The following is a 24,954-nucleotide window of genomic DNA, read 5'->3' on the forward strand; positions in this document are numbered from 1 at the left end:
CCCTGGCTCTCACACCAGAGCTAATCCGGTGTCCAGGAAGCTCTTTGTCATCCCAGTAGGACGCAGGCTGAGCCAGTAGCTGGGTTGACCACGCAGCCAGACCCACGCACTCCTTATTCCCCGAAGCAGCAGCGCGTTTCCCCGGCAGGGCAGGGCAGGGCAGGCCCCCCGGGGCCATGCGTTGGACAGCCGCCAAGCAGGGCCGGGCTGGGTTTGCGCCCACAGCTGCACCGCAGTCACTGCAGCCGGCGAGGAGCTCCGCTTGAAGCCGCGCTCGCAGCACCACAGAGCCTTCCTCCCTTCGTCTTGCAATCGAGGGCGCTGCAGCGACTACGCAGCCTGGCGGGGCGGAGCCGCGGGGGCTCGGCTCGGCTCTGCTCCCGGATTGGCAGGCTGGGCTGCCGCACGACCTCCGCGGGGGCGGGGCGGGGCTCGGGCGCCGCACGTGCGCTCCTGCCCGGGCTGCTGGAGACGAGCGGCGCCTGCGGCCGCCGCTGTGAGTAGACGGTCCGGGCGCCCCGCGGGCTCCGGGCCGGGGGTTATTGGCGGGGGGGGGGGGCGCTACTGGCGCGATCCGCTGCGGCGGGGCCCCGAGTCCTTCGCGCCCGGGCGGCTGGGACCCGGCTGCCGCCGCGCGGAGCCGGACCTGGGGCTCGCAGCCTGCTGGGCTCCCGCCAGCCCGGGCTCGGACTCGGGCCCGGCTCCACCTCCACCTTCTCTCTCACCCCGCTTCGGCGCTGGCGGCTCTTGGAGGCTCATTTTACTGGGGTCTTCATGACTCGTTGGGGGCGGCTCGGCCTCCTGCATCCCCCGGCTCCGCACTTGGCTTTGTACGTGTGGCAAGTCTGCATTTATTGCGCGACTGGCCAGTGTGTTGCGTGCTGTATGTCAGGTGTAACCAGGGCCTGGCTGGCTGTCGGGGGCTGCAGCCCCGGGCGTCTTCCCAGGCCCGAGTCAGTGCTGGGTACACCCTTCCCCCTTCACTGAGTGGGGCGATGATTTCAGGTCAGATCCTGGAAGAAACCCACTGCCTTCCCCTTCTGCACAGGTCACAGGACTTCATTTGCGTTTGGCCTAATGAAACCACGTGTGCATGGAGATGACTGCTGCCAAGTGTGTAGTCCACAAGATGGCATCTTGCCTTGCCCTTGAAACCTTGACATCTACAACTCTGATGTACCCATAGCTTTTCTTTGCATTACCGTGGTTGCTGGGCACCTCTTGGGGTGGCTCAAGTGAGGGACTTACAGGATTTAAGGCTGAATCATCAAGGAAAAATTATCTGCATCTTCTAAATTGGCATTGAAATTACATCTACAGAGGCTTTTAAATTGTTGAACTGGAGGGGAGAGGTTGAAAGCAAAGGGCGTCTGTGTGTCTGTGACATCCCCCGGCTCCTTACTGATTTATAAATCTGTTGGCATTGTTCTCAGATGGAATAGTGCATGAAGGGGGGAACGGGCAAAAGTTTGATTATTAACACACTTGTATAGCTCCAGAGATTCATGTGGCATAATATGCAACTCAGCAGGGACTTTCTTTTCTAAAGGATATCTGTTCCTGAAAGTGTTACTGAAAATACAGTCTGGTATTTTAAAAACCACTTCAAACTGATTGTGAAATTGCTCTCTCTGCTTGGGGTGGTGCTGGAATAGCATTGTATGAAATAGGTTATCTAAGCTGTTGATTTGAACTACTTATAGTGCTGTAATCCTGTGACCTGCAACAATCTAATCTCACAGTGGTTTTGGATTGTGATGGTGATGCTTAGCCTGGCTATATTTATTGCAATATTGTATTTATTCCTGCTGTGGAGATTAAATATGAAGAATCATTTTATTTTTATATTGCTCCTTTAAATTAGACCATAATAAATTGCCACTTAAGGTCTAGGCTAGGAAAAGGGGAAAACAGAGGTTCCAAGATATTAGCGTCAATGATTTGTAGTGCTAAAATCTTAGATTTTAGATTTGTATTTGACACAAACTTAAAAACTGCTTGAACTCTTCTCTGTGAATGTCAGTGCCAGCTCATTATGATGTCTTGTTGTTACACCACTTACTGTTGCTGCATCCTTTCCACTGAGTTTGTGCATCTCCTTGACTTGTCATTTTGCATCATAACGTAGGTCCTAGGTTATGATGAGATTCTGCTCTTTTGCAGCTTATTGGTTCTAAGCCTAGCACATTGAGGCCCTAATTTGTGTACCTAGATGCGAAAATCCTGAAAACAAAAATAGAAGAACAAAATGAACAGATGCTTATTTCCCTCATACAACAGATGCAGTTGCACTTCCCATGGTGACCATTGTGATCTGCATGAAAGCTAAGATCCAGATAAAAGCCTATGTGCCTCAAACGGCAGAGGGCAAGAGAATGGATCTCCAAGCCAGGCTTGCCAGGCAAAAGCAGTGAGCCTGCCACGCTCTCCCCCCAGAACCCTTCACCATCCCCAGTGAAGAGTGTATTCCTCTGGATTCACTGGGTCCAAGGGACAGTGATGGGTACCTCCCCAGGTACCCAAAGGGCATCGTAAGTGAACATGTTAACAGGTCTTTGTTCCCGCTGAGGCCAGGGAGTTCGATCTTGCATTGGGGCTCCAGGAAAGATGGCCAGGGAGTATGATCTTGCTTGGTGCTCCAGGAAATTCTGGGAGAGGCAGGGGCAGCCCCAGACATGGGGGTTCTGTCCCCCTAAGTGGGAGGCACAGGCCTCGTGTTGGTGCTCTCAAGGGGCAGCCCAGCTGGGTCATTGCCCTCTCTGTCATTCTCTTCCAATGCAGTGGGTCCCAGAGTGGTAGAATTGAGAGGGGTACTATCCCTCATAGTTGGACTCAGAATCAGTCTTGCGGAAGTGGAGGAGGGGGTCCCCTTTCTTCCGTTGGCCAGATGGGTTAGAGAGGCCGTGGCCTGTTAAGGGGTATTCTCCCCTCTGGCAAACGAGGCCCTTGTAGCTCTCTGACGGGTAGAAGGAGATTTCTGTGTATGATGCAGCATTGCCTAGATCCCTCTTCAGGGACAGTCTTATAAATGGGTAGGTCCCCCATCCTCTTGACTATGGAATATGCATCCACCCTCCATCAGTCAACGATCTTGTGCTTCCCCCTCAGTCCAAGGTTCCTCAGCAATACCTGGTTTCCGGGGCTCAACCCTTGTTCTCTGATTCGGGTGTCACAATGTCTCTTTCGATGCTGTTTGTTGCGGCCTGCTAAATCCCCAGTGAGATGTTTAATTTCTTCCACACTACCTTCGCGTTGTGGTTGAATCAGAACTGACAGAGCCAGCTTTTCTTTATTTAGGGCTATACTGTGATCACGGGGAGAATTTCTTACAGCAAGGGGAATCACCCACTTGTCTGTTTCAAAGCAATCCTTGCAAAACTCTATAAGTTTACAAGCATATTTATACTTAAGACAGAGAAAGAGAAAAAAAATACGACCTTGGAGAAACCAAAATGATAATAAATTACACACAGACATGCAGGCAATTTACTTAAATGAAACACCTGTGCACAGGGTAACAAGGCATGCAGGATTCCTTATCTCAGAATATGTAACTGAAATAAGCAGTATCAGCACTTCTGGTTGCTGTCTGTTTTTCTAGTCAAGCAGGCCAGAAGCCCGATTAAATCTACTACTACAGTAGGCTCGACGGAGATAATCCCTGAGCTGTTGAGCATACTGTCCATGGGTTTGTTGCTGCCCATATGCCTTTTTGATCCCGAAGCATAAGTCAACATAAGGTAACCAGGGTTGTCGCCCAAACATGAACAGGTACAGGTGTGTCCCAGTAGCATCATTCCAGGGCCAAAAGAACCTCTCCCGGGTCAGAGCCCGGGTACATCCCACTCCCATGTGACCAAATTCATCATGGAAGGCCCAGAGAGCCAGAGCACGGTGTTCTCGTGGGAGGACCAACTGCAATATGGCCAACCCTTCCCTTCCACATGGTGTACCTCCCAATGAGTACCCCATCCATTAACCACATCTTTTCCCGTTCCTTTAAAAGAAGTCTGCGTATCGGGTTGCCCACTGCATTAATGGGCCCCCTTTGCTGAGCCCATAAAACATCTCAAATTACAGGGTTGCAGTATTGGGCAGCGTGCCACTCTCTTGCAGTTATCTGGGGGAGTGCTGAAGGGGTTAATGCAGTATAATGCCTCCAGGCCTAGGGAATCCCTTTGGGAGGAACCCCCAGGATCTCTGCCATGCAAACATTGTTGAACCCTTTGGGGGTGGGGTCTCTCATAGGGAGGTCACAGAGAGCTCTAACAGCATCTGGCGGCAGTACATTCAAAGGCGCGGGGGTGGCCAAGGGTAACAAGGCATCTGCGTCAGTGTTCTTTCGCCCGGCCCGGTAGTGGAGACTGAGGGAGTAATCTGCCAGGGCTGCAACCCTTCTATATCTGGTAGCATCCAATTTAGCACTGGTCAAGATATATGTCAGGGGATTGTTATCCATCTACATTTGCAACTTGATGCCATACAGATAGTCCCTGAAGTTGTCGTTAATAGCCCACTTGAGATCACAGCTTGGGGGGGGCAGTCCAGATGACAGTCTTCTCTGGAGCTCCTCTCTCCTCGCCATCCCTCGCTGCATCTGCCTTTTATTTACACCTGCAAAGAATAGTCTTCAGTTAGGTCGAGGGGCTCCTCACATCCCCCCACCTTGGAGCAGGGGTGAGGCAAGCCCCTCCCACCTGTTACCAGATTAGTGGAAATGTTCCACCATTTGAAGTGTCTGTCTCCAACCTGGGCTTGCCAGGCAAAAGCAGTGAGCCCACCACACCATGGAAATAAGTTTTAGTGTATTCAGCATATCTTCTCCATTGACTACTCTGCCTGTGATACTTCCATCATTTTTGTCACTATTTTCTTTATAGCTGGTCACGAGAATAGGCCAAGTCCTTAATGCATAGCTCAAAGCAGTCAACCACTTTATTCAGTCATACGCCTTGGGGGAGAATTAGCTTGGATCAGCCAGCTCTCTTCAGTGAAACTAAAGCAAACTGGTTGTTAGGGAATTATTTCAACAACATTTTCCTTTATTCCTGGTGTACTTAAATCTTTGGCTAAAAGATGCACCAAATGAGCACTGTATCCATATGTTGGAACAGGTTTGCTTCATTGCCTTCTCATCTTTGCTACATTTTCAGCATTATCTGAGACAAAGCTTTGCATATGACACTTGAATTGTTGCTCACAGTTTCTTGCAGCTTTCACTGCTGCTTCTAAATATTCTGCAGTATGGGCATTTCCTGACATATCAGTTGTTTCTCTGAGAAAAACAAACAATTCTGCCTTCTGTTGTCATACAAGCACATCGTACTGGATCACTGTGTATATTGCTCCATCCATCAAAACTCAGATTAACACTTTTCCCCTTCAATATTTTTTGCACACTGTTCAATTTCATTCTTGTACACTGTACCCAGAAGCCTTCTAGCAGTATCTGGACAACCAGGTTACACTCTACCCAGCAGAAATGATTGCACCATGTTAGTGAAATGTTGGTTCTGAAAAAGACAAAAGTGAGAATTTGTTGCATAAATGAATGGAGCAGTCATTTCATTATGTTATTTTGCTGAATTTTGCTGGTCCTGAGTATGAACTCATCCATAATTTTAATTGATAATGAATACAGTCTCTTTTTAGGTACTATTAATTCACAGTCTGAGGTATGCTTAGTTGCAATAATGCTAGTGGTACCAGTAAATTATTCTAAAGTTGCAGGCTTTGCACAAGATAGCCGTTCATGATTTCTTATGTCTCAGCTAGACCCTGAAACCAAATGGTTAAAAGTAAGTCACACTGAGGATTACTCATTATATTATTTTAAAAAAGGGAAGAGAGATTGTAAATAAAAGCCTTCCTACAGCAGATGGGTTTTTTTGCCAGTGTTTAAATGATCTAATTTTTCCAAACCCAGTGTCTTAAGCCCTGTGTTGGTCCTTTTTCTTGCACGCACTCACTCTGTTCCCCTCTCTCCTTCACACAAGAAATTAACAGAAAAACAAGACTCCTTCTCTTTGTCACATAACCCACCACACTCTTCACCCTCCTCCCTCCCCCCCGAAAATCACTCCACCCTAACAATCCATCATTTCTGCTATTGTAACCCTCTGTCTTTGTGTGCTGTAGTATGTTACTTTAGAGAAATGGATTACCAGTGGTTCTCAACTTTTTTTGTACCCGGACCCATTTGTAACTATCAATGGCCAGTGCCAGTCCAGTGCTCTTCACTCCTGACCTGCTGCACCCTGCACCCAAGCCCCAGCCCCCCAGTCTGTGGGTCAGTGGGTGGGTGTGTGGGGCAGGGGTGTGTGAGTAGCAGGCTGGAATGGTTTCCCACATTTTTCTCCTTTAAAGGAGAATCCATTTTTAAAGTTTGTTTGTGAACCTTTCATATATTCTTGGGACCCACAGGTTGAGAAACACTGAGAGCACTTGAAGTTAATGTGTGCATCTTTATACATATGGAAAGGGACCGAGAAAGGCCATTTAACTGAAGTACACAGGAGCAAGGGGTTGGTAGGTGATTTATATTCGCATAAACTGGAAAATAAGCTTCCATTATGGGTGAAAAATAGCAAATATTTCTAATTTGAGAGCTGACTTAATCGGAGCACAAGTTGAAAAAATAGAGGAGGAGTTTGATACCATTCAGGTGGGCTCAGTGGGTACGAAGTAGCACTTACACTGGTATTTGCTGGAGTCAGAGGGCAGATTCTAACACCTGTGAAGACTTAGCTGATCCTTTGCATCCAGTAGTAGAGACTCTGTATCTTTTGTAGGGTCAGGCCCTTAATACCTGAAATACTGTGCCATATTTTTAAAGCTGGGCCTCGGATGAAGTTAAATGTTTTCTCTCCTCGTTCTTATATAAAAGAAAATCACCCTTTAACTCCAGAGTTTTTAGTAGAGACCCATTGACTCAACATATTATTTTATTTAAATTATTTTAATGGATTATACTGAATGTATACCTTAATTTGTATTGTATTAATTTCAAATTTCCTCTTAGGCTGGTTTATTTTTAAAAAGGAAAACTTTATGTAACCTGCACCAAATGTACAAGCTGTTTTGTATTGTAAAGTGTGTGTGTTGTATATGGTTTTAGCTGTGTGTGTGTTTTCAGCTGTGCTATATGTACCCATGTCTTCTATATCTGAGTGTCTTTGTCCCGGGGCAAGGGGAGGACATGGACCCCAAAGGGTCAAGGAGGGACTCTGGGGGGGGGGCAACATAAGAGAAGGAAAAACAAGCAAAAACGCCCTACCTGCTGCAGGAACCGCGGCGGGACCTGCGCGGCTAGTTAGCCGTGGTTTTTTTTAAAGTGAAAGCAGCTGGAGAGAAGGGGGAGGAGAGCCGGCACGGAAGGATAAGAAGGGGAGACAGCAAGATGGAAGGGGAGGAGAGGTGGAGAAAGAGTGAAGAGAAAGTAGCTCCTAGACCCACTGAGGAGGAGGGGGAGCTGGAGAGTGCTGCCCATAGGGCAGGAGAACGCCGGGACAAGCATCAGTATAAAGTCGTATTACCAGGCTTAGAAGGATGGAGGTATCCAGGCTGCATATCATCCTGAAGCCACGAGGAGAGCCTGCAGGAGGATCCTTACCGGCAGAGGCTGGTTCCAGTGAATCGCCCAGGAGAGAGGTGAACGGTCAAGGGGCTAGCTAAGACCATCATGTCCTAGACGGAAGACCCAGGAGAGTCCGTCAGAGGAAGGTTACTTCTCTGAGGCGGAAGGGACGTCAAGGGTTGGATACACGTAGGGTACGCTAAGGGTAGGGAATAGGTAGCACTAAGGGGGCAGCCAGTGGAGGGGGGCACGCTGTAACTTAGATGCTCCAGGATAGTAATCTATTGGATTATTGAGAGGTGGTAGGGAGTTTGGTGCTAGCATCTTTTCTTTTTATTTGTTAATTTTGTATTCCCCGGGCTGCCAAGGTACAAGTAAGGCAAAGGGCTACGAAAGGCCAAAGATTTAGAGGGCCTAGTTTGACTCGGCCATACAACCCTGGCTCAAGTGAGACCCAGGAATACGTTCTCGCATAGAGAGGGCTGGCTGTGGAAAACAGCATCAGCACACTGTCGTGGCTAGATATAGGGTGAGGTACAGGGGAGGTTGGAGCCTCGTGAAGACCATCACCCCTCGGCCTGAGGTAACCGAACCCGGACGGTTGGACCCCTCCACCACTGATAGGATCATCAAAGTCATGGCAGGCGGGATTAGGAGGGGATAAGACTGCCCGAGGTGAGCACTCGTGGCCCTAATACCTTTGGGACAGAGCGGAAGACCATCATCAAGATCCAGAGCCGAGCGGCGAGGGACCAGATGATCAAGGCCCGGCGGGTGCAGTCTTGTTTTCTGTCCCCTGCTTGGGTAAGCTGGAAAGGGACAGGATGTACTGCACCTGGGCAGATACCTGTGGCTTTTGTTGGGCCTACTGTCTGGGGTTACCCCTGTTGTTTAGTGTAAATAAAAGTGCAGTGTACTAAGCAGGAGGCATTCGACCCCTAGCCTAATTGGCTTTTTTTTTAAATTAATTGATTAAGAGGAAAACTTTAAACCCCAAGTCCCAGACTGCCTGGGCATAGGTGAAGCCTCCCCGCCTGCCAGTGTCTGGCAAAAGGGTTACACTTATTTATAATTTACACGTAAAAAAGTAGAAATCCAATTTAAGTAATCTTTTTTTTTCATCCACCTTGATGTAATGCTTGGTTTAAACTTGTACTAATAGTAACTATTACCAGGATTTGGGGAGAAGATTGTGTCTCAAACTTTTCTCCCCCCCCTCCAAACTTTCACAGAATTTCAGCTCTGCAGTTTTTGGTGGAATCTTGCTTGTAAAATCCCAAAAGAGGGATAGTCTGCCACTTTTTTCTCTCTAGTTCACCTACAGACACAGCGATTAATGAACGTTTCTGTTTTGACTCTGTATTCACCCTAGCACAGTATCTAACTTAGCTTTCTTTCTGTTTTGAATTCTGTATATGGGATTTGGAAACAAAGAATAAGTGGAAGTGGGGCTATTCTGGAGGGAAGCTGGAAGCAGGGATTTGGTCCACAGAATCTGCTGTTAGACCACGTGACATGACCCCAAGCTCCCTGTTTCTTTGAAAGAATGGTGGAACAGTTCGTTGCTTGTTTGATGCTAGAGCTGCCAGGGATTAGGTGCTGGGTTTAGGAGTGCAGTGTAAGAATTTAGCTGATTAGTTTAGATGTCTGCTATAGTAAATGACCTTATTAATTACATTTAAGAGCCTCATACTTTTAACACTTCTCTTAGCATGCATAAGACTCTTGCTAAAAAGCAGAGTTTGTGTGTGTGGAGGGGCGCATTATTTTATAATATTTATTTTAATTGAGGTTGTAAACCATAGTAGATCTGGAAGCATTCAGCAAGAATTAATTTAGTAACATGATAGTTGCATGCAGTCTAAACTTGACAAGTTTATATAATTGATTGACACAATTTATCAGTCAGTAAAATCTTTTTCATGGAAAAAAATCACTGAAAATATCTTATTAAAACTGACAAAACTGGTGCATTTCCATCAACAGTGTCAAAATTTATTTTTCTAGAAAATATTTTTCATATGTAGGGGGGAAAGTGTGATCCAAAGTCTGTACCCTTCCCAGAACAGAAAAACCCCAATACTAATTGTATTCAATTGCGTCACTATTACCTTTAATATAGTAACATAAGCAGGATCTGGAGCATTCATTATGGTGGAATCTAAGTCGGGGTAAGAGCCAGAGAAGCAGGTAGCTTTTAGATTACAAAACCAATAATTTAAAATTTTTGGTTTTGTAGCTTCCCTTTTGTACACTGAGCCAGAGGCCAAGGACTAGCCAGACCAGGGTCTAAAAGGCTTAACTTGATCTGATGCAAGCTTCTGGTGTAGACAGACTTTAACCTCTAGACTTTAGCCTAACAGTCGTTTTAGAAAAGTGTTGATTAGACAGGCTCCTAGTGATCCTTTTAGTACAGCTAAGCACACATGCACATAGAGCAGAAGCTTAAATAGAGCCTGCTAGGCTTTATGATGGCCAGCAACCAGTTGATTAGATTAGTGGGGTTGTAAATTAGATACAGATTGATCAAAGAATCATCAGTGCAAATCCATTCCTGAGATGTTTTGGTTATAAGTAAACCTTTGCAAGTGCCAGTTTCAACTCGTACATACCTAGGAAGGCTGGGACTTGCCTAAAAGGATTAAGTGGTAAAAAATTATTAGTGTATGCACTGTGTGTTCTTTGAATGCCTCTGCAGAAGTCCTGGAATTTATGCTGCTTGCTTGAATTTTGCAGAGGCACTCAATGAATACAAAGGTTCATACACTAAATATTTTTGACCACTTAATCCCTTTCAGTGGAGCCTCAGCCCTCCCAGGTGAATAATTATTTTGTTACATTCCCAACTGGAGTTTGCAGTTCTTGTCCTGCAGACTCTGGTACCAACCCATCCTGATATGAGTCGGGACCTACTGAATTTGGGACAGCTGTCCGCTGATTTTGCAGGCAAAACATGGAGCCCTTCTGTCATTTTGTGGGGTGCAATACCCCACCCCCACCCCAGCAGCCCCTCAAGCAGGCAGATCCATGCCCCCCTTGCCCTGGTGGGCTACCACAGTGCCCTGACTGGCTCCCTCTTTGGAGACTGCATTTTGTTTTCAGTAATGTTTTCAGTAAGTTATTTTTGTTTGTTCCCCTGTCTTCTGTCTCTTGGCCAATTTTGTGGGCAATGCCAGATTTCATGAATTCACAATTTCAGTAGATCCTTAATCATGATACAGGATGTTTTCCAGTGTGTATCTTTAGGATGGTGCCAGAGGCAGCTTGGTTTGGCAGTTCAGACTATTTAATCTCAATTCTTTTCTACCATCTGAAGTAATCCTAAGCCTCTGGCTCAGTGAGAAAAAGGGAGAGAATGAAGCTTTTAAATGACTGGTTTTGTAACTCTAAAACCATATGCTTCTCTGGCTCTTACCACCCCCCACTCAGAAGCTGGCACCTCATCTGCTTTGGATTCTACCATAGTGAATGCCCTTTAGATCCTGTTTATATTACTATATCAAAGATGATTGTGACCTAATTGAAAGTCCTTTGTATTGTTGTCTTCAGTCCGTATGGGAGGGGGAAGTCAGGGGAGAGACATTTTTGAGACTAATGTTTTAGTCTGGGAGTTAGCCGCTGGATCCAGTGTGCAGACATGGGGCTTCAGTAGACTTCGATTGTGGGCACTTCTTACTGTGCTGCCTCTGACCCAACTTGCAGCCTAAAAAAGTTTGTTCCTTTAGTCTTTCTCTTAACTTAATCCCTAACCATGTTATCCAGTAATCAGTTGGCAATTTAATCATTGCATTACCTGAGCTCAAGTTCATTAAAGGTATGCAGTGTAGACAGAACGTAAAATACTCCGCTGCAGGACAGTATTAATGAGAGATGCCTCTCTGAACCAGTCAGTCTCCTGCCCTGCATAACAAAAAAGTGAAATTGTTGATTGACCCAAACGTTAACGAAAAGTTGAGTTGGTTTAATAAAAGATATTGGATTTACCCAAAGAACCTTGTTTGTATATGTCCTTAGACCAACACAGCTACAACCTATACCTTTAAAGAGAAGTGTTTTTTATGTCCCTGAGCTTATAAAACATGGTAATATCTTCAAGTTATATAATGGCGCAAACCCATGAACTGGGATTTAAAGGCCACTGTCAGTAGAATTGATGTCTCCTAATAGGTTAATTTAGGCAATTGGTTTGGCAAATTTGGTCTTGCATGTTAAGCATGCTTATATGATAGGGGAGAGAAGCACCGTGACCATGTAGGTGGGCTCCCCAGGGCAGGTGATTGTCTCTGATATGTCCTCCATCGGAGGTCTATATTGAGCAGATTCTTTTTGGTGTTGGGTGGTGGATCCGGAGCTTGTTCCATCCACTCCATGCATTGACCTGGTATTGCAGTGCTTCCAGGACCGGTGCGAAAAAAAAAACAGAAAAAAAAAAATTTGGTTCTTTCTAACATTGCTATCTGCTGACTACTTTCAGTGTTGCTTTACCATGCAGTGAGGAGGGTAACTGAGAGAGAATATGAACACATCTACCTCAAATATTTTTCCTAGGGGCCCAGAACCCTTTGTTCAAGTCTATCCCTGGTAGCAAATTCATAGGATGTTCCCACAGGCTACTTGTAATACCAGACTCCTCACCAGCTGTAACATTTAAAAAGGAAGGGGGTGGGAGGAAAGTAGCTGGAAGGTTATAGACTGAGTAACTTTAAGTCATCTTGTCTCTTCAAGGAACAGTTGTCTGCTGGTAGCTGCTCCCCTTGATATAATGAGTAGTGCTCAAAAATGTGTTCATCTCATTAGCAGTTGCATAATGGTTTCCTTTCTGGAATCCTGCCCAGTCCTTCCCACATTGACTCTTCCTTCAAAAAGGAGGCAGGCTGAAGAATCATTTTCAGTGTCAGCATAAGCTTGCATATCTGTTGTTGCTCCTGGATTGCTTGTATTCAATTTCAACTTGGAGTTCAGGTTTAAAGCTGGTGATGAGAGTGTGGAAGTCGAACGCATAAGTGCTGGTGAGTGTATTATTCTGGAAATATATACAGCACTTTCAGAATACTAAGTTTTTGATCCAGATCCATGAGTTTGTGCACATATAGAGTTCTGTTGAATGCTGTTCATTAAAGCAGATGAAGACAATACGTGAGAATAGAAGAAACAGTGCTACCGTGCATAGGTAGTTTTTCTTTTCATGATCTTGCTATCTCTGACTTGATGTTCAGTGGAGCAGATGTTTTAAAACTCCATCTCTGCTGTTAACAAGTGTTTTTAGTAATCAAGCCATAGGCATTTAGCATGCTCTACTGACTGCCAGGACTTAGGGAACTATTTTATCTGTGCCTTGGATTGTTTAGTTGTGTGAGAGGCCACTCTTAGAAAGCCAGTTTACCAAGGGTGGGGTGGTAAATCTGCTAGGTAGCAAAGAGAGGGAGTAGAATAAAGTCCTCTGAGCTGAAAACATCTTTTAAGTCAGGCTGAAAGCTTTGTTTTCCATCATAACCAAAACAAATTTATTGCAGACTTATGTCCTGCTGCTCAGATATCCAGCAGGTATAAATCAGCATAGTTGCATTCACAGGATCTGATCCTGTCTTTTTGAAGTGGCGATGACATGCAGATGAATATATGTCAGTTTGTAGGTATGATGTGAAAAAAGATTGATGTCAGTTTGTGGGAAAATTTCAGGAGCAGATTTTAATGCAATAACTTGGGTCAGCACCTGACACTAATCAGCCAAGAAATCAAGAATTGTGAAATATATCTCTTTGCATAGACAGATAAGTGCTGATAGGGCATAAGGAATCAAAACTTATGGCAGAGGTGATATCTTTTATTAGACCAAGTAGATATTTGCAAAAATAAAATTCTTTAATTTTAAGCTTTCAGGCACAGGAGATTATAAAGATTCTAAAACTTTTAGGTAGAAATGAAAATTCATATTAGACGGGAGAGGTGCAGGTGTCGTAAAGTCTCCTGCTTGGAACAGGTAGGGCTTAATATTTGCTTTCACCAACTGCACGCAGGTAAAATACTAATAGATTGGGAAAAAGAGAGGCAAAAACACACCATTTCTACCCAAAGAGTATAATTCTTAACCAGTTATGGTAGGGACAAGTTCAAGGGAGCACAGCTGTGTATCCATAGAAAAAACAAATTTTTTAACATGCACCTCAGTGTTTATTGTATCCAGCAGAAAAGATTTGACAGCTTCCAAAGTCAAGTTTGAAGAGATCATTGACTCTGCTAGGCTTCTTTTTTGGGCTCACAGACTTTTTTTCCCCCTCTAAAATGGTCCAGGCAGTCTCAATAAACTAAATCAGCTCATTGGGCCAGTTTAAGCAGGAGAGCACTGAATTTAAAAAAATTCTGTTGTCCTGTGGCCTTTGATTAGGAAGTCATCATGTCTGAAAACAGTGTTGGAGAAGTAAGATTAGCAATAAGCCAAGATTTTACTACATACAAAAGAAGAAAAACACTGGCTAGATCTTTCTCATTTATCTGTAGTTAAGTTTGTTTAAACTGGCCTTGTCTTCCACTCAGTATCTAAAAATGTGAGATAGCTAAGGCTAGTCTTCCTTGATACTGAATGTCACAAAAAGAACAAAACAATATTTTAGAGTTCTAGCAGGCTCTTTTTACGGATTTGCAAAAGGATTGGCAATTACAGAATCGGGAGTTTGGGGTTGGCTGTAAAGGGAGGCAGGAAAAGTTCCATTTCTATAAAAAGGCTTCTGTCCAAAGTGTAACAGGTTTTCAGAAATGCAGAATACAGAAATAATTATTTGGTGAACTTTTTAGATACTACTCATCAGCACGTTTTTTGGGGGGAGAAGGAAGAGAGAGACTAAGAAAATCTCAAAAAGCTTAGTTGTATTTTTTTCTTTTGTTCAACAGAGACGTTATTGTTTGCATGAATAAACTTTAACATAGCAATAGAAAAGCCAATCCAGAAACACGGCTTGCAGATGGATGTAGACAGAATTCAAGTATTTGTTCTGTGACTGAAGTTCTTTGGAATTAAGGACAAAGTCATTATGGTGAAAGTGTTTAGCAATCTCTCCCTGAAAAAAGTCCAATAAACCTTTTTTTCTCTTACCATTTGTAGTTCACTGGCGAGATTTCACCGTTGTGCGTGCTGCTTTGCAGATTTCATAACTCCTCTCTGAATGGAACATTTAGAAGACATTTTGATTCCTTGACTGACAAGGCTCAAAAAGGGTTTGGGGTGCCTGTAGGGAGGCTATGTCTAGCTGCTAATAAAACTGCTCTAGGTAGAGAGATTGGCAGAACATCTTAAACAGAACTGAGCAAACGCATTGGTTTCTAATGCAGTTTTATTTTGGCCAACAAACTAAAGTTAAGTTGTTTGTTTCTGATATAAAGTCAGTGTGAGATAAAGATATATGACTGCTTTGGCTAAAATCCTAAAGCCTTAGCAATCGTCCAGCGCTGTCTGGGGTGCTGGGTCATAGTGTGATAGTATGTTTAAAGGTTTTAATATTTTTGCAGCACTGCTTCTAGCTAAAAGAGTGGTTTTCTACTGCTTTTACACAACCTCCCTCTGTGTTTTTGGTTTTATTGCTAACCTGAAAAAAACGCTATAGTGCATTTTGATTCTTTTTGTTCTTTCTTTTATTTATTTGCTGAAGAGTGTAGGCAAAATCCTCTGTGTGTTAACAGACATACAGGCCATCTCATTTTTGTCCTATCAACCATCTTTTATTTTAAACAATTACTGTATTTTACAGTAATGGTTTGATGACCGAGTTGTACTAACTTTAACTCTAGTAACAAAGAGATTAAGTGTCTCCTTTAGCAATTGTCCTATACAGACAGTTTTATGCCACTCACAACCATACGGAGTGCTTCAAGGGTTTTAATATAGCTTCATTCCTATCACATCTCTGAGGCAAAAAGCTAAGAATCCCTCATTATCAATAGTGATGCATTGCAGAAATTAGCCTAATAATTGAACCCAGTTCAGTGCCTTTATCACTAACCAGTCTATCTATCCATGTCAAAACAGGGTTTAAAGTCATTTTCTTATGACCAGCCTCCCTCTTCCCCTCCACCCCTGCCTCCAGACGCACTCTCTCCCTCTGTCATTGAAATTTATCAAAGAGTTGAAATATTTTTTTCTTCCTTCTTTATTTCCAGAGATGTCTAGTGTGCCTGACTTTGGGCTCTTTGCCATGGGGATATGGTCCATTGGCCTTGGGGCTCTCGGTGCAGCTGTGACGGGAATAATCCTTGCTAACACTGACTTACTTCTGTCCAAACCAGAGAAGGCTACAGTGGAGTTTTTAGAGGAAATAGAGTTAAAAACTCTAGGTCCAGGTAAGAAATTTTAATTCAGGAAACCTGAGCAGAGATTCTATGGTAAAGAGGTTTTCCATTAGTTCAAACTGCAAGGCCAGGGTTGGAACTAAATAACTGTTTGAAGAAAAGTGGAGCGTTTGAAGACTTCATTTTCACAGACTCATTATTCCATTTGCTAGAAAGTAAGGGGGGAAAGCAAACAACTCTTTCCTGGGATTTCCGTGACTCGCCAACTGTTGTGGGAAGTAGCTGATTCTTTTTAATGAAGAAAATAAGGGGAAGATGGTATTGGTTAAAGAAAAGGTGATAAATATTCAAGGCATTTTTGATATCAGCAATATTTTTAATGGACTTCTTTTCTACACTTTAAAAATCACTAGGGCACAAAGATAGTCAGCTTCTATCTTCCTTTTGTGCCTTTCAGGCTTTCTTTTCTTTTTTAAATATTGAACCTGGAATTTTCCATTATTCTTAGTGTTGTTCTTTAGAAGCCATGTTCATGTAAACAGTCTGGAACAGATGCTGTTGTTTATGCTGGTCTTTTCCCTAATATGAACAGAACAAGAGACTTTCAAAGCTGGTGGTCTATGGAAGAAGAATGGTTCAGTCATCATGGCTGTGCGGAGACCTGGATGATTCTTGTGCAGAGAGGTATTGTGGGTGGGTGTGGGGGATGATTTCAAAGAATGCATCAAGCTCTGCATATCTGAAAATAGTCTCTCTAACTCTGATTGTGTTTCTGTCCCAGCTGACGGGGATCTTTATTATCCTGATCCCCACTTTGCCATATTATGGGCAAGATTCTTCTTTAGCCCCACTGCAGAGTAGGAGGACAAACCCAGTTTATATATTTGCTGTTCACTCTCGTGTTTTTTTTAATGTTCAGTGAGATGAATCTTGGCATATAGAATGGTGCCCTTTATGTCAGTATTCTTGATGAATCACATTTTGAGGGAAGCTTGACAGAGAGAGAGAAACATCTAAGGAAAGATACTGTTTTTGATACAAGACCTGCCTGGGAACAGTTATCACTTGCATTTTGGCCACTTTCCATGCCCCATAGCAATTATATTATTACTCATTGCTCAATTAAACAGAGCACGTCTACACGTGGCACTTTACTTGAGATTAGAGCAAATTACTGTGCAGTAAGCATCATTGTCTACACATGTAGATACTTACTGTGCAGTAATTTGCTCTAATCATGCATACATTTGCTGCCTGTAAATACAAGTGGCACATTTTACTTGGGAGTAATTACTGCGCAGTATGGCATGTGTAGATGGCTGACCGGCAACAAATGGCTTGCTCTTCAGGCCTTGGATCATATGGGTGGCTCTTCTGTGGACTCTCTCAAGCTTCTCTACATCCTTCTTGAAGTGTGGCAGCACCCAGAACTGGACACAGTACTTCAGCTGCGGCCTCATCAATGCCGAGTAGAGCGGGAGAATAACTTCCTCAGTCTTGCTTGAGATGCATCAGTTGATGCATGCCAGTGTATTGTTTAATCTGCTAACCGTAGCATCATACTGATGGCTCATATTCATTTTATGGTCAATTATAACCCCCAGGTCCCTTTCAAATGTTGTGCTAGCTAGTCTAGCACCACCCAGCCTGTAAGCTTGTTGTGGATTTTTCCTCCCCAGATGGAGCACTTAATACTTCTCAGTGTTAACAACCATCTTGATGTTGTTCAAAGGATGATTTACTTGAGAGAAGGGGTGTTTTTTCCAAACCCAAAGGGTAATCACTGAATTATGCAACAGAAAAAAATTCCCCTTTAATCTTTGCCCTGATTTCACTGTGGATGACAGGGGTCTCAGTTGCAATGTGATGGGTTTTCATACTGGGTACATTTTTGTCTGGGAAACTTGAGACCAAGACTGCCCCTTCTTTACTTTACATAGGTACAAAGCTGCAATACCATTTAATCCTAGAGTTGCCATAAATCTAACTGAAGTCTTACTTAGCACCTCTGAGAACCAGAACTTGTGCATTTGGAGTAGATTTGAGCCAGTGAGTTAGAGGTGATAGGAACTATATTTTATCTGTCTTCTGAAGCTATTCCATCCCTCTACAATAAGGAACTTATCGTAATGAAATGTAGGTATAATTAAGATGAAGTTTGGGTATGTGGTGTGGAGATAAAAATATAGTCTGGGACCAATCCCTAATTTTGCTTATCAGAACCAGAAAGAAAGGGCAATAGGGAGGGATTTGCATTTTGCAGTGGGTATGGGGGGAAAAATGAAGTTGGTATTAACCATTGTTTTGCCAAACTGCATGTACAGTATGTCTTAGGTATTCTAGAAATGGTAAATTTATACTCTTTAGACTGGCGGTTCTTAAATTTTTTTAGGCTCAAGGCACCGCTTGGAAAATGCCAGCTCTTAGTTTTCTTTCATTTTTTGGCTACAGAAACATAATAGAACAATTCTTCTGATGTAAAGAACCTGGAAAAATAACAGGACACAACATTTTAACATTGAATTCCTATTTGAACTCTCTTGGTGTACTTTGTGAATCATGTTAACAAACCTCATGGTGCACCCTTGAAGGGATCTTGAGGCACCCCAGAGTGTCATGGCATCCTGGTTGAGAATCACTAGTCTAGACCAGTGGTGTTCAACTTTCTGGGTCTGCAGGCCAGGTGAGTGGTACAGGCTAGATCTGCAGGCTGAATAGGCCTCTGGGGCACTGCCACCTCCCAGGTGTTGGATTGGGTTCTTGGGCGCTAGAGCCACCACTTCCCATTGTCTTCCATCAGGATTGGATCCTATGGGGCTGGCACTGCCCTTCCCATACCCTTTGTGCTGGGATTGGGTCCTGGGGGCCTGGTACTGCCCCTGCCTTCTGGGATAGAGTACTGTATCCAGCATGCAGGGCCTGGGGCTTCCTGTGGGTCCAGAGATTTGACAGCAAGGGAGCAGTACCCCCACAATCCCACTGCAAAATTTTGAGACCTTTGTGGAGCCTCGTGGTCTAGATGACACAGTACTATAGGCTGCATCTGGCCTGAGGGCTGGAGGTTGAACACCCTGCTGTAGATTAAGAGGTGGTATAATGCTACACTCTTTGGGGAACAGACCGGGAAGGGGCCTATACCTCTTCCCTCTGGCTCCCTCTTGTCTGGTGCAGGAAGAAGTAATCTAGTTTTGATGTATGCTTTTGGTTTAAGAGATTCTCTGGCTTGGAGGGAAGAACAGAGCGAAGGTGGTATCCATCCTTTGTGTGCCTGCCTTCATAAGAGGGATAATTGGAGCTGTGCAGACTGGGCACTACCATTCATGTCCACGGTGTACATATCCTGCATAAGAAAGTTAAGGGGGCATTTGATGCCACCATATTCTCTTGCAAAGGCACATATGACAAAGGATGTTCTGACCCTTAATCTCTATCCGTCAAAAGACAGTTCCAACCAAATGGTAGGGTTTCTCTTCTACCAAGGTCTAATGAGGGTTAGAAAGGTTCCTGATTATTGGAGGGGTGTTAGTTTTTAGAGACACTGGCATGGTAAAGGCCCAAAGCATTGTGTGTTAGACTTTTTGGCTATTTATCATAGAACAAATGAGTTCTATGTGGCTCCTGGTGGTTAGCATGCTCCTTGTGGATTTTTAAATTATTTTAGAATTTTGACCTAGAAAAATAGGAAAAATTTAATAGCACATTGTAAATAGGACTACAGGGTATTAACTATTATCTCTGAAACATGGGAGTATGAAATGTCTCCCATTTGCTACTCACAGATTATCACAATGCTTATTCATCCTTATTCATTGTCTTCTCTGAGCTTCCTGATATAGGACTGGCAGTAGTAGATTGCAACACAGTGATTATCATTACCCGTACTTGCTTTTGCTTATTGATGTCTCTCTATTCATTTATGAATCCTCCCCTCTCTCTCTCCCCGAGTAATTCTGTTTGGAACTCCTGCTTTAAATTATACAGATACTATAGAACGTTGTTCTTACAGAGTCAAGGCGCTTCAAGCTGCTTCAGCCTCATAAGTGGTGTATTTAGATAGAGGTGTTTAAGCAGTAAGATTTCTGTAAGAGTTCTTTGGCACAGTAGAGGCAGATTATTCCTTAACTTCAAAAGAGACGATAGAAGCCCTTCAGTTGTTCTCTTTCCACATCTATTTCCTGTTGGAGATGGCAGAAGAAGCCAGAAGAAACTGGGAAAACTTCCCCTTTCTTCCCTCCCAACTTTTGTATACAGGTCTCCTGCGGTGAAAATCCATAAATGGAATGTTGCTGCTGTCCTCAAACAGAGGAAGAGACAAAGCAACATAACTTTGGTGTCTTGCAGGTGTTCATAGAGGAAATGCTGATTGGATTCAGCTGTGCAAGCTGAAAGTGAGACTGTAACTTCCCTTAAACCTTGTGTGGACTTGCACACAACCATGCAATGACTATGTCCTCCCAAAAACAAGTTGCATTCTTAAATAAAACACTAGTTTAGTTTAGCCTTGCCTGCCCTTATATTAACATATTGGCAAAGATATGTCTTTCCCTGAGTGAAGCTCTTTCAGACTTCCATTCAAAGGCTGAAATGCTTTCTGTGTCTTTTTAGGAGGCTTCTGAGCTTTCCTCTCTCAAACCTCAGCTTGACCAGCTGGGTGTCCCCCTTTACGCTGTTGTGAAAGAGAAGATTGGTTCTGAAGTGGAGGATTTTCAGCATTATTTCAAAGGGGAAATCTTTTTGGATGAAAAGGTATGAAGAGATTTATTTACTTTGTATTTTGCAAGAGGCATGCAGCCCTCTGCTTGAAGAAACTTGTAGAGAATAGCCACCAATTCAACTGCCAGAATAGAATGTGGTCTGAATGTGGCAATTGACTTAATGGCATTGCAGCTTAAAAAGTTCATCTGCTTTTTATATATACTCAGTTTATAATCTGTCTTCCAGCTGTGTACTGTTGACATGTTCTTGCATGCTTTTCCCCCCTGCACCCTAACACAGTAAGCTGGTAACTGTTTTTGCTCCTTGTGCTACTTAATCTTTTCTTATACTGAGGTATTCTGTTTATTAACTATTGTCTTTTCTGTGCAACCATGACTTCTAGAAACTTTCCTTTTTATTTTTGCCTCCTCTTAAATGAGACCTGAGATTTCTAAAGTGCATGATTGCAGAGGCTTTAGGAAAAGCAAATATAAGACTTGTGATTTCAGTTCACAGGAGTTGGCAACCCCACACTCCCTCAAGCACTTGAATGTGCTGTGCTGTTCAAAACAAACCTGTTTTATTTCAGAATCATTGCTAAAGTCAGTAGTCAAAGTATTCATGGTGCAAATGTAGCATAGTGTTCAGTCTCCTAAATCTTGAATGCAAGTAATTTGTGGGGTTGGAGACCTGGCAAGGGAGGAACTTGTATATTTCTGACTCTTGAAAGTAGGTGGCCTTTTAGAGTTGTAAAGAAACTTCTGTCCTGATTAGATAAAAAAGTTGGCATTCAGTTCTGTTGTATCCAAATATTGCTAGTGAGACACCATCCTGGATGTAGCTTCTGGCAGGATACCTTAATTCCCCCTGTAATTGTTAGATTCTCTGCTGCTGCTGCTTTTCTTTTTAAGTTTTTTTTTTCCATTCTCTCCTTCTGCAGAAAAAATTCTATGGTCCTCACAAACGAAAAATGCTGTTCATGGGTCTTATCCGCATAGGAGTCTGGCAGAACTTCCTTCGTGCTTGGAAAAATGGGTTCAGTGGTAACCTGGAAGGAGAAGGGGTCATTTTGGGAGGAGTCTATGTGATGGGTGCTGGGAAACAGGTACTGAAGGGGTCTTTAAGGGCTTTGTCATGGTTTTCCACCAACTGAATGTTTCCTGAGCTGAAAGGCTTTCTGCCTTGGTCACTCTTAAAGTTGTATGACAGCCGGAAATGTCAGGTATCTGCCTTGCATTATGTTCTTTTGAGAATTTTTTTTCTTTGTCGGATGTTGACAAAATACCTTCCACTCGCATTCCCTGATGCACACTTTGTTCAGCTCCCTGCCATTATGAAACAAAATATTATTTAAATAGTCTTACATTTACTTCCAGACATTTTAACCTGTAAGAGGTTTTCTTTTTGATTGATGAGCTCTCAGCTTCTTTAAATACACTTGATTTACACACAACTTACCAGTATACTGCTGGTGATGAACTTGATCATGACTTACTTTTAATTTTGGTGTAGAAGCACTTGATTTATACCAAATAAGTGAGCTTTACACATTATCGGTGTGGGAAGAGGGGTGGGAGGGAGAAGATATGGAATCTCAGTCCTAACCTGGTATTGTTTAAAAACACAAATGAACAAGTAGATACTCCTTCACAGCATTTAATTATTTCTGAACCCCTGTACCCCTTAAATCAAATGTGTGATGCATCTTCTTGACCATTTCATGTCTGTAATGTCAGCATACGGGTGTGAATGCAAACATCAGCAAACTTGGGGAAAAGTAGACTTTAGGTCCAGCTTTCTAACTTGATCCAGCTTTTAACTATAGCATCATAAAGCCTTCAATTTTAAGTTTTATTAAACAGTTTGACAAAAATAAAGAGCAGAGAGAAAAAAATGTAGAATAGACTCTTTGCAAAGCTTTTGGTTTTGTTTAAAGCAAAAGCCTGTTGCCTAAATTATGAATAGTGACCAGTTACTCTTCCTTTCTTTGTATGTCCAACTTGAGACAACATTGAAGGGAACCTAATTCATTTTCAGATGAGAGGTCAGGACTTTATTTGGAAGGGGAAAAAAAGCTGTTTTAAAGCACGTCCAATTTGTGACTAATGCTTTCTGGAGTACACTTTTTGACACGTACCCTTTGATGGTGGTTGCTGCCAAGAAACAGTTGCTTGTTCAGAAATCACATAGATCTTAAAAGCGAGATTTGGAATAGGGTGTGTATGCAGTATGCAGACACGTGAACATCCACACCCATATTTGCAGCTGGGAGCATGTCAGTCTATATCTAGCTCTCTGGAAATTGCCTAGAAATGGGTGCTGCTGGAATATAAATTATTAATTTAATAAAGTAGGCAGCAAATTGTTTACTAACGCAGAGGACTGGACATGGTGGCCTGGAAGGCCCCTTTTATTTCTCTGTTCCTAATTCTGTTTTAGCAAAATGTTTGATATGTAAATTAACAATACCATGTTTAGTCAAATAGCCTAGATTAGAACCAATGAAGCTCCTGTAATCTTGGAAACTTAAAGTTGTTCACTTCTATCTAGTTTAATAGGAAAATGCCATACTACGTACTCATATAGAACTACATTACTAATTACAAGAAGAAAACATAATGTGGTTTGTCTCTTGATATTCCTGTATCTGAGGAGCTGGACTATATTTTTTCTTAGAGACCATGAAACCTCTCCCCTGTTTCTTCACATGGAAAGCAATAAGTGACTTCCATTCCTACATGTGAAAATTCAAACATATCACCACACAAAGGATTCATTATACATTTGTCCTCTTTATTCTAACCAGGGTGTCCTCTTAGAGCATCGTGAGAGAGAATTTGGGGACAAAGTGAGCCTTCCATCTGTCCTGGAAGCTGTTGAGAAGATAAAACCACAAGCTTCATAAGCTGAAGAACAGTCTCATGTGTGATTTCAACCTCACCTGGAAGATTTACAACATATCTGCTTCATGAACTCCCAGTTTAATTGCTTTCTAATATGGCTTGCTACTCAGAGTTAGAAAGTTCTAAGCAATGTATTAAAAAAAAAGTTCTGATTATAGCTGACCTCCTTTTGCTTTGTAGCCCCTTGGATACTCAGTGTTTCTACTAGTCTTTGATCTCTTACCGTATTAATGAAAGGCTGGGTCTAAAATTTTGACATAGCCTAGATGTGCCCGGTTAGAGATAGAAAGGCAAATGAAATATCTGGCTACCTGGGGAGAATACTTAAGTCAGAGATTTTAAAAAATAATTAAAATACATTTAAATATTTCCCTGTCTTTATTTTTCTTTGTTCAAAATATTTTGAAGCATCTGTATTGCTAAGGGAAGAAAATGTACTGAGCCCTTTTGATTACATTGAGGCTGGTTAGCATTGGCGATGCAAAAGGTGCATGTGCATCCCAGCCATGCGCCCCTGGAAGCATCAGCCGCGAAACTGGAAGTACACTTCCAGTTTTGCTGCTGGCTCGGCAATTGACCGCTGGGGAACCTCCTCCCCCTCCCCCGTCCCACCTGGTGTTCTCCCCAGACTTAGGAGGCACCAGTTGCCCATGCTGGTTAGATATGCTGTTGATTTGCTAACATATTTACACATTAGGTCTAATCTTACGCCTTTCAAATGATGGCTTAGCTATTAGCTTTATGGGCTTTATACACTTATTAAACACTAAGAATAACTGATCATTAAATTGTGAAAGGATGTGGCAAATTCTTCATTACTTCTAACGGAGTCTTTCAGATAAAGACTAGGTATCTCTGTCTCTTCCTTAAAAGAAGCTCTAACCTAACCACAAATTACTGGGCTAATGTGAGAATTAGAGTGAAATTCTATGGTTTGTCCATTTTTCTCCTTGACCCTATTTGGGCCTGATACTATTTTTTTTTTCTTTTAATACTTATGTCCAAGGATAGAAAATAATCTAGTCAAAACTTCTGGTTTTTGTTTCTACTTTTCTATCTGCTTATGAAGAGCATCCGTGCCATTATAAGCAGCTATGATTCCAAGAAATTCATATTCTGATGCTCACAGTGTTTATGGTGGTATTACTTGGAATACTGTGTTCAAGTCCATCTCCTGTTCTCTGCCACTGTTTGAAATTTGCTTTGTATTCTACCTTTTCTAAAGGGTAACATTGGTACACAGTAAGCTAGAAGGTGGGGGGGGGTTGTGTGGTTTTTTTACAGAGTACTAGCAGAGTGCTAACGCCTGGTGTGGACACTTAGGTCACATCCAGATGAGCATAGATATGTGGTATGTGGTGCTGAAGACCCATCTGTGGCACCAAACACACATGTAGGCATTCCCTGCACTACTACCTTGATGGTTTTTTGACCCTGGCAGATCTCAGGATTGAAAAAACCCACGCTGAAAAAAGGGGGTTGGCACATGAGATGGCAGCA

General features: G+C 43.0%; 1 protein-coding gene across 1 annotated transcript; it reads left to right on the forward strand.

The window, feature by feature from the left end:
• Positions 1-348: 348 nt before the first annotated feature.
• Positions 349-23,823, forward strand: PRXL2A (peroxiredoxin like 2A). Its single transcript, XM_090058369.1, has 6 exons — positions 349-496; positions 15,728-15,907; positions 16,449-16,540; positions 20,462-20,602; positions 21,492-21,656; positions 23,358-23,823. Exons 2-6 carry the CDS (start codon positions 15,730-15,732, stop codon positions 23,454-23,456), a joined length of 675 nt encoding a protein of 224 aa, XP_089914495.1. The 5' UTR covers positions 349-496; positions 15,728-15,729; the 3' UTR covers positions 23,457-23,823.
• The last annotated feature ends 1,131 nt before the right edge of the window (positions 23,824-24,954 follow it).

The sequence above is a fragment of the Crocodylus siamensis genome, chromosome 7 (assembly GCF_052110815.1).
Source record: "Crocodylus siamensis isolate JL-2025a chromosome 7, ASM5211081v1, whole genome shotgun sequence".
NCBI lineage: Eukaryota > Metazoa > Chordata > Crocodylia > Crocodylidae > Crocodylus > Crocodylus siamensis.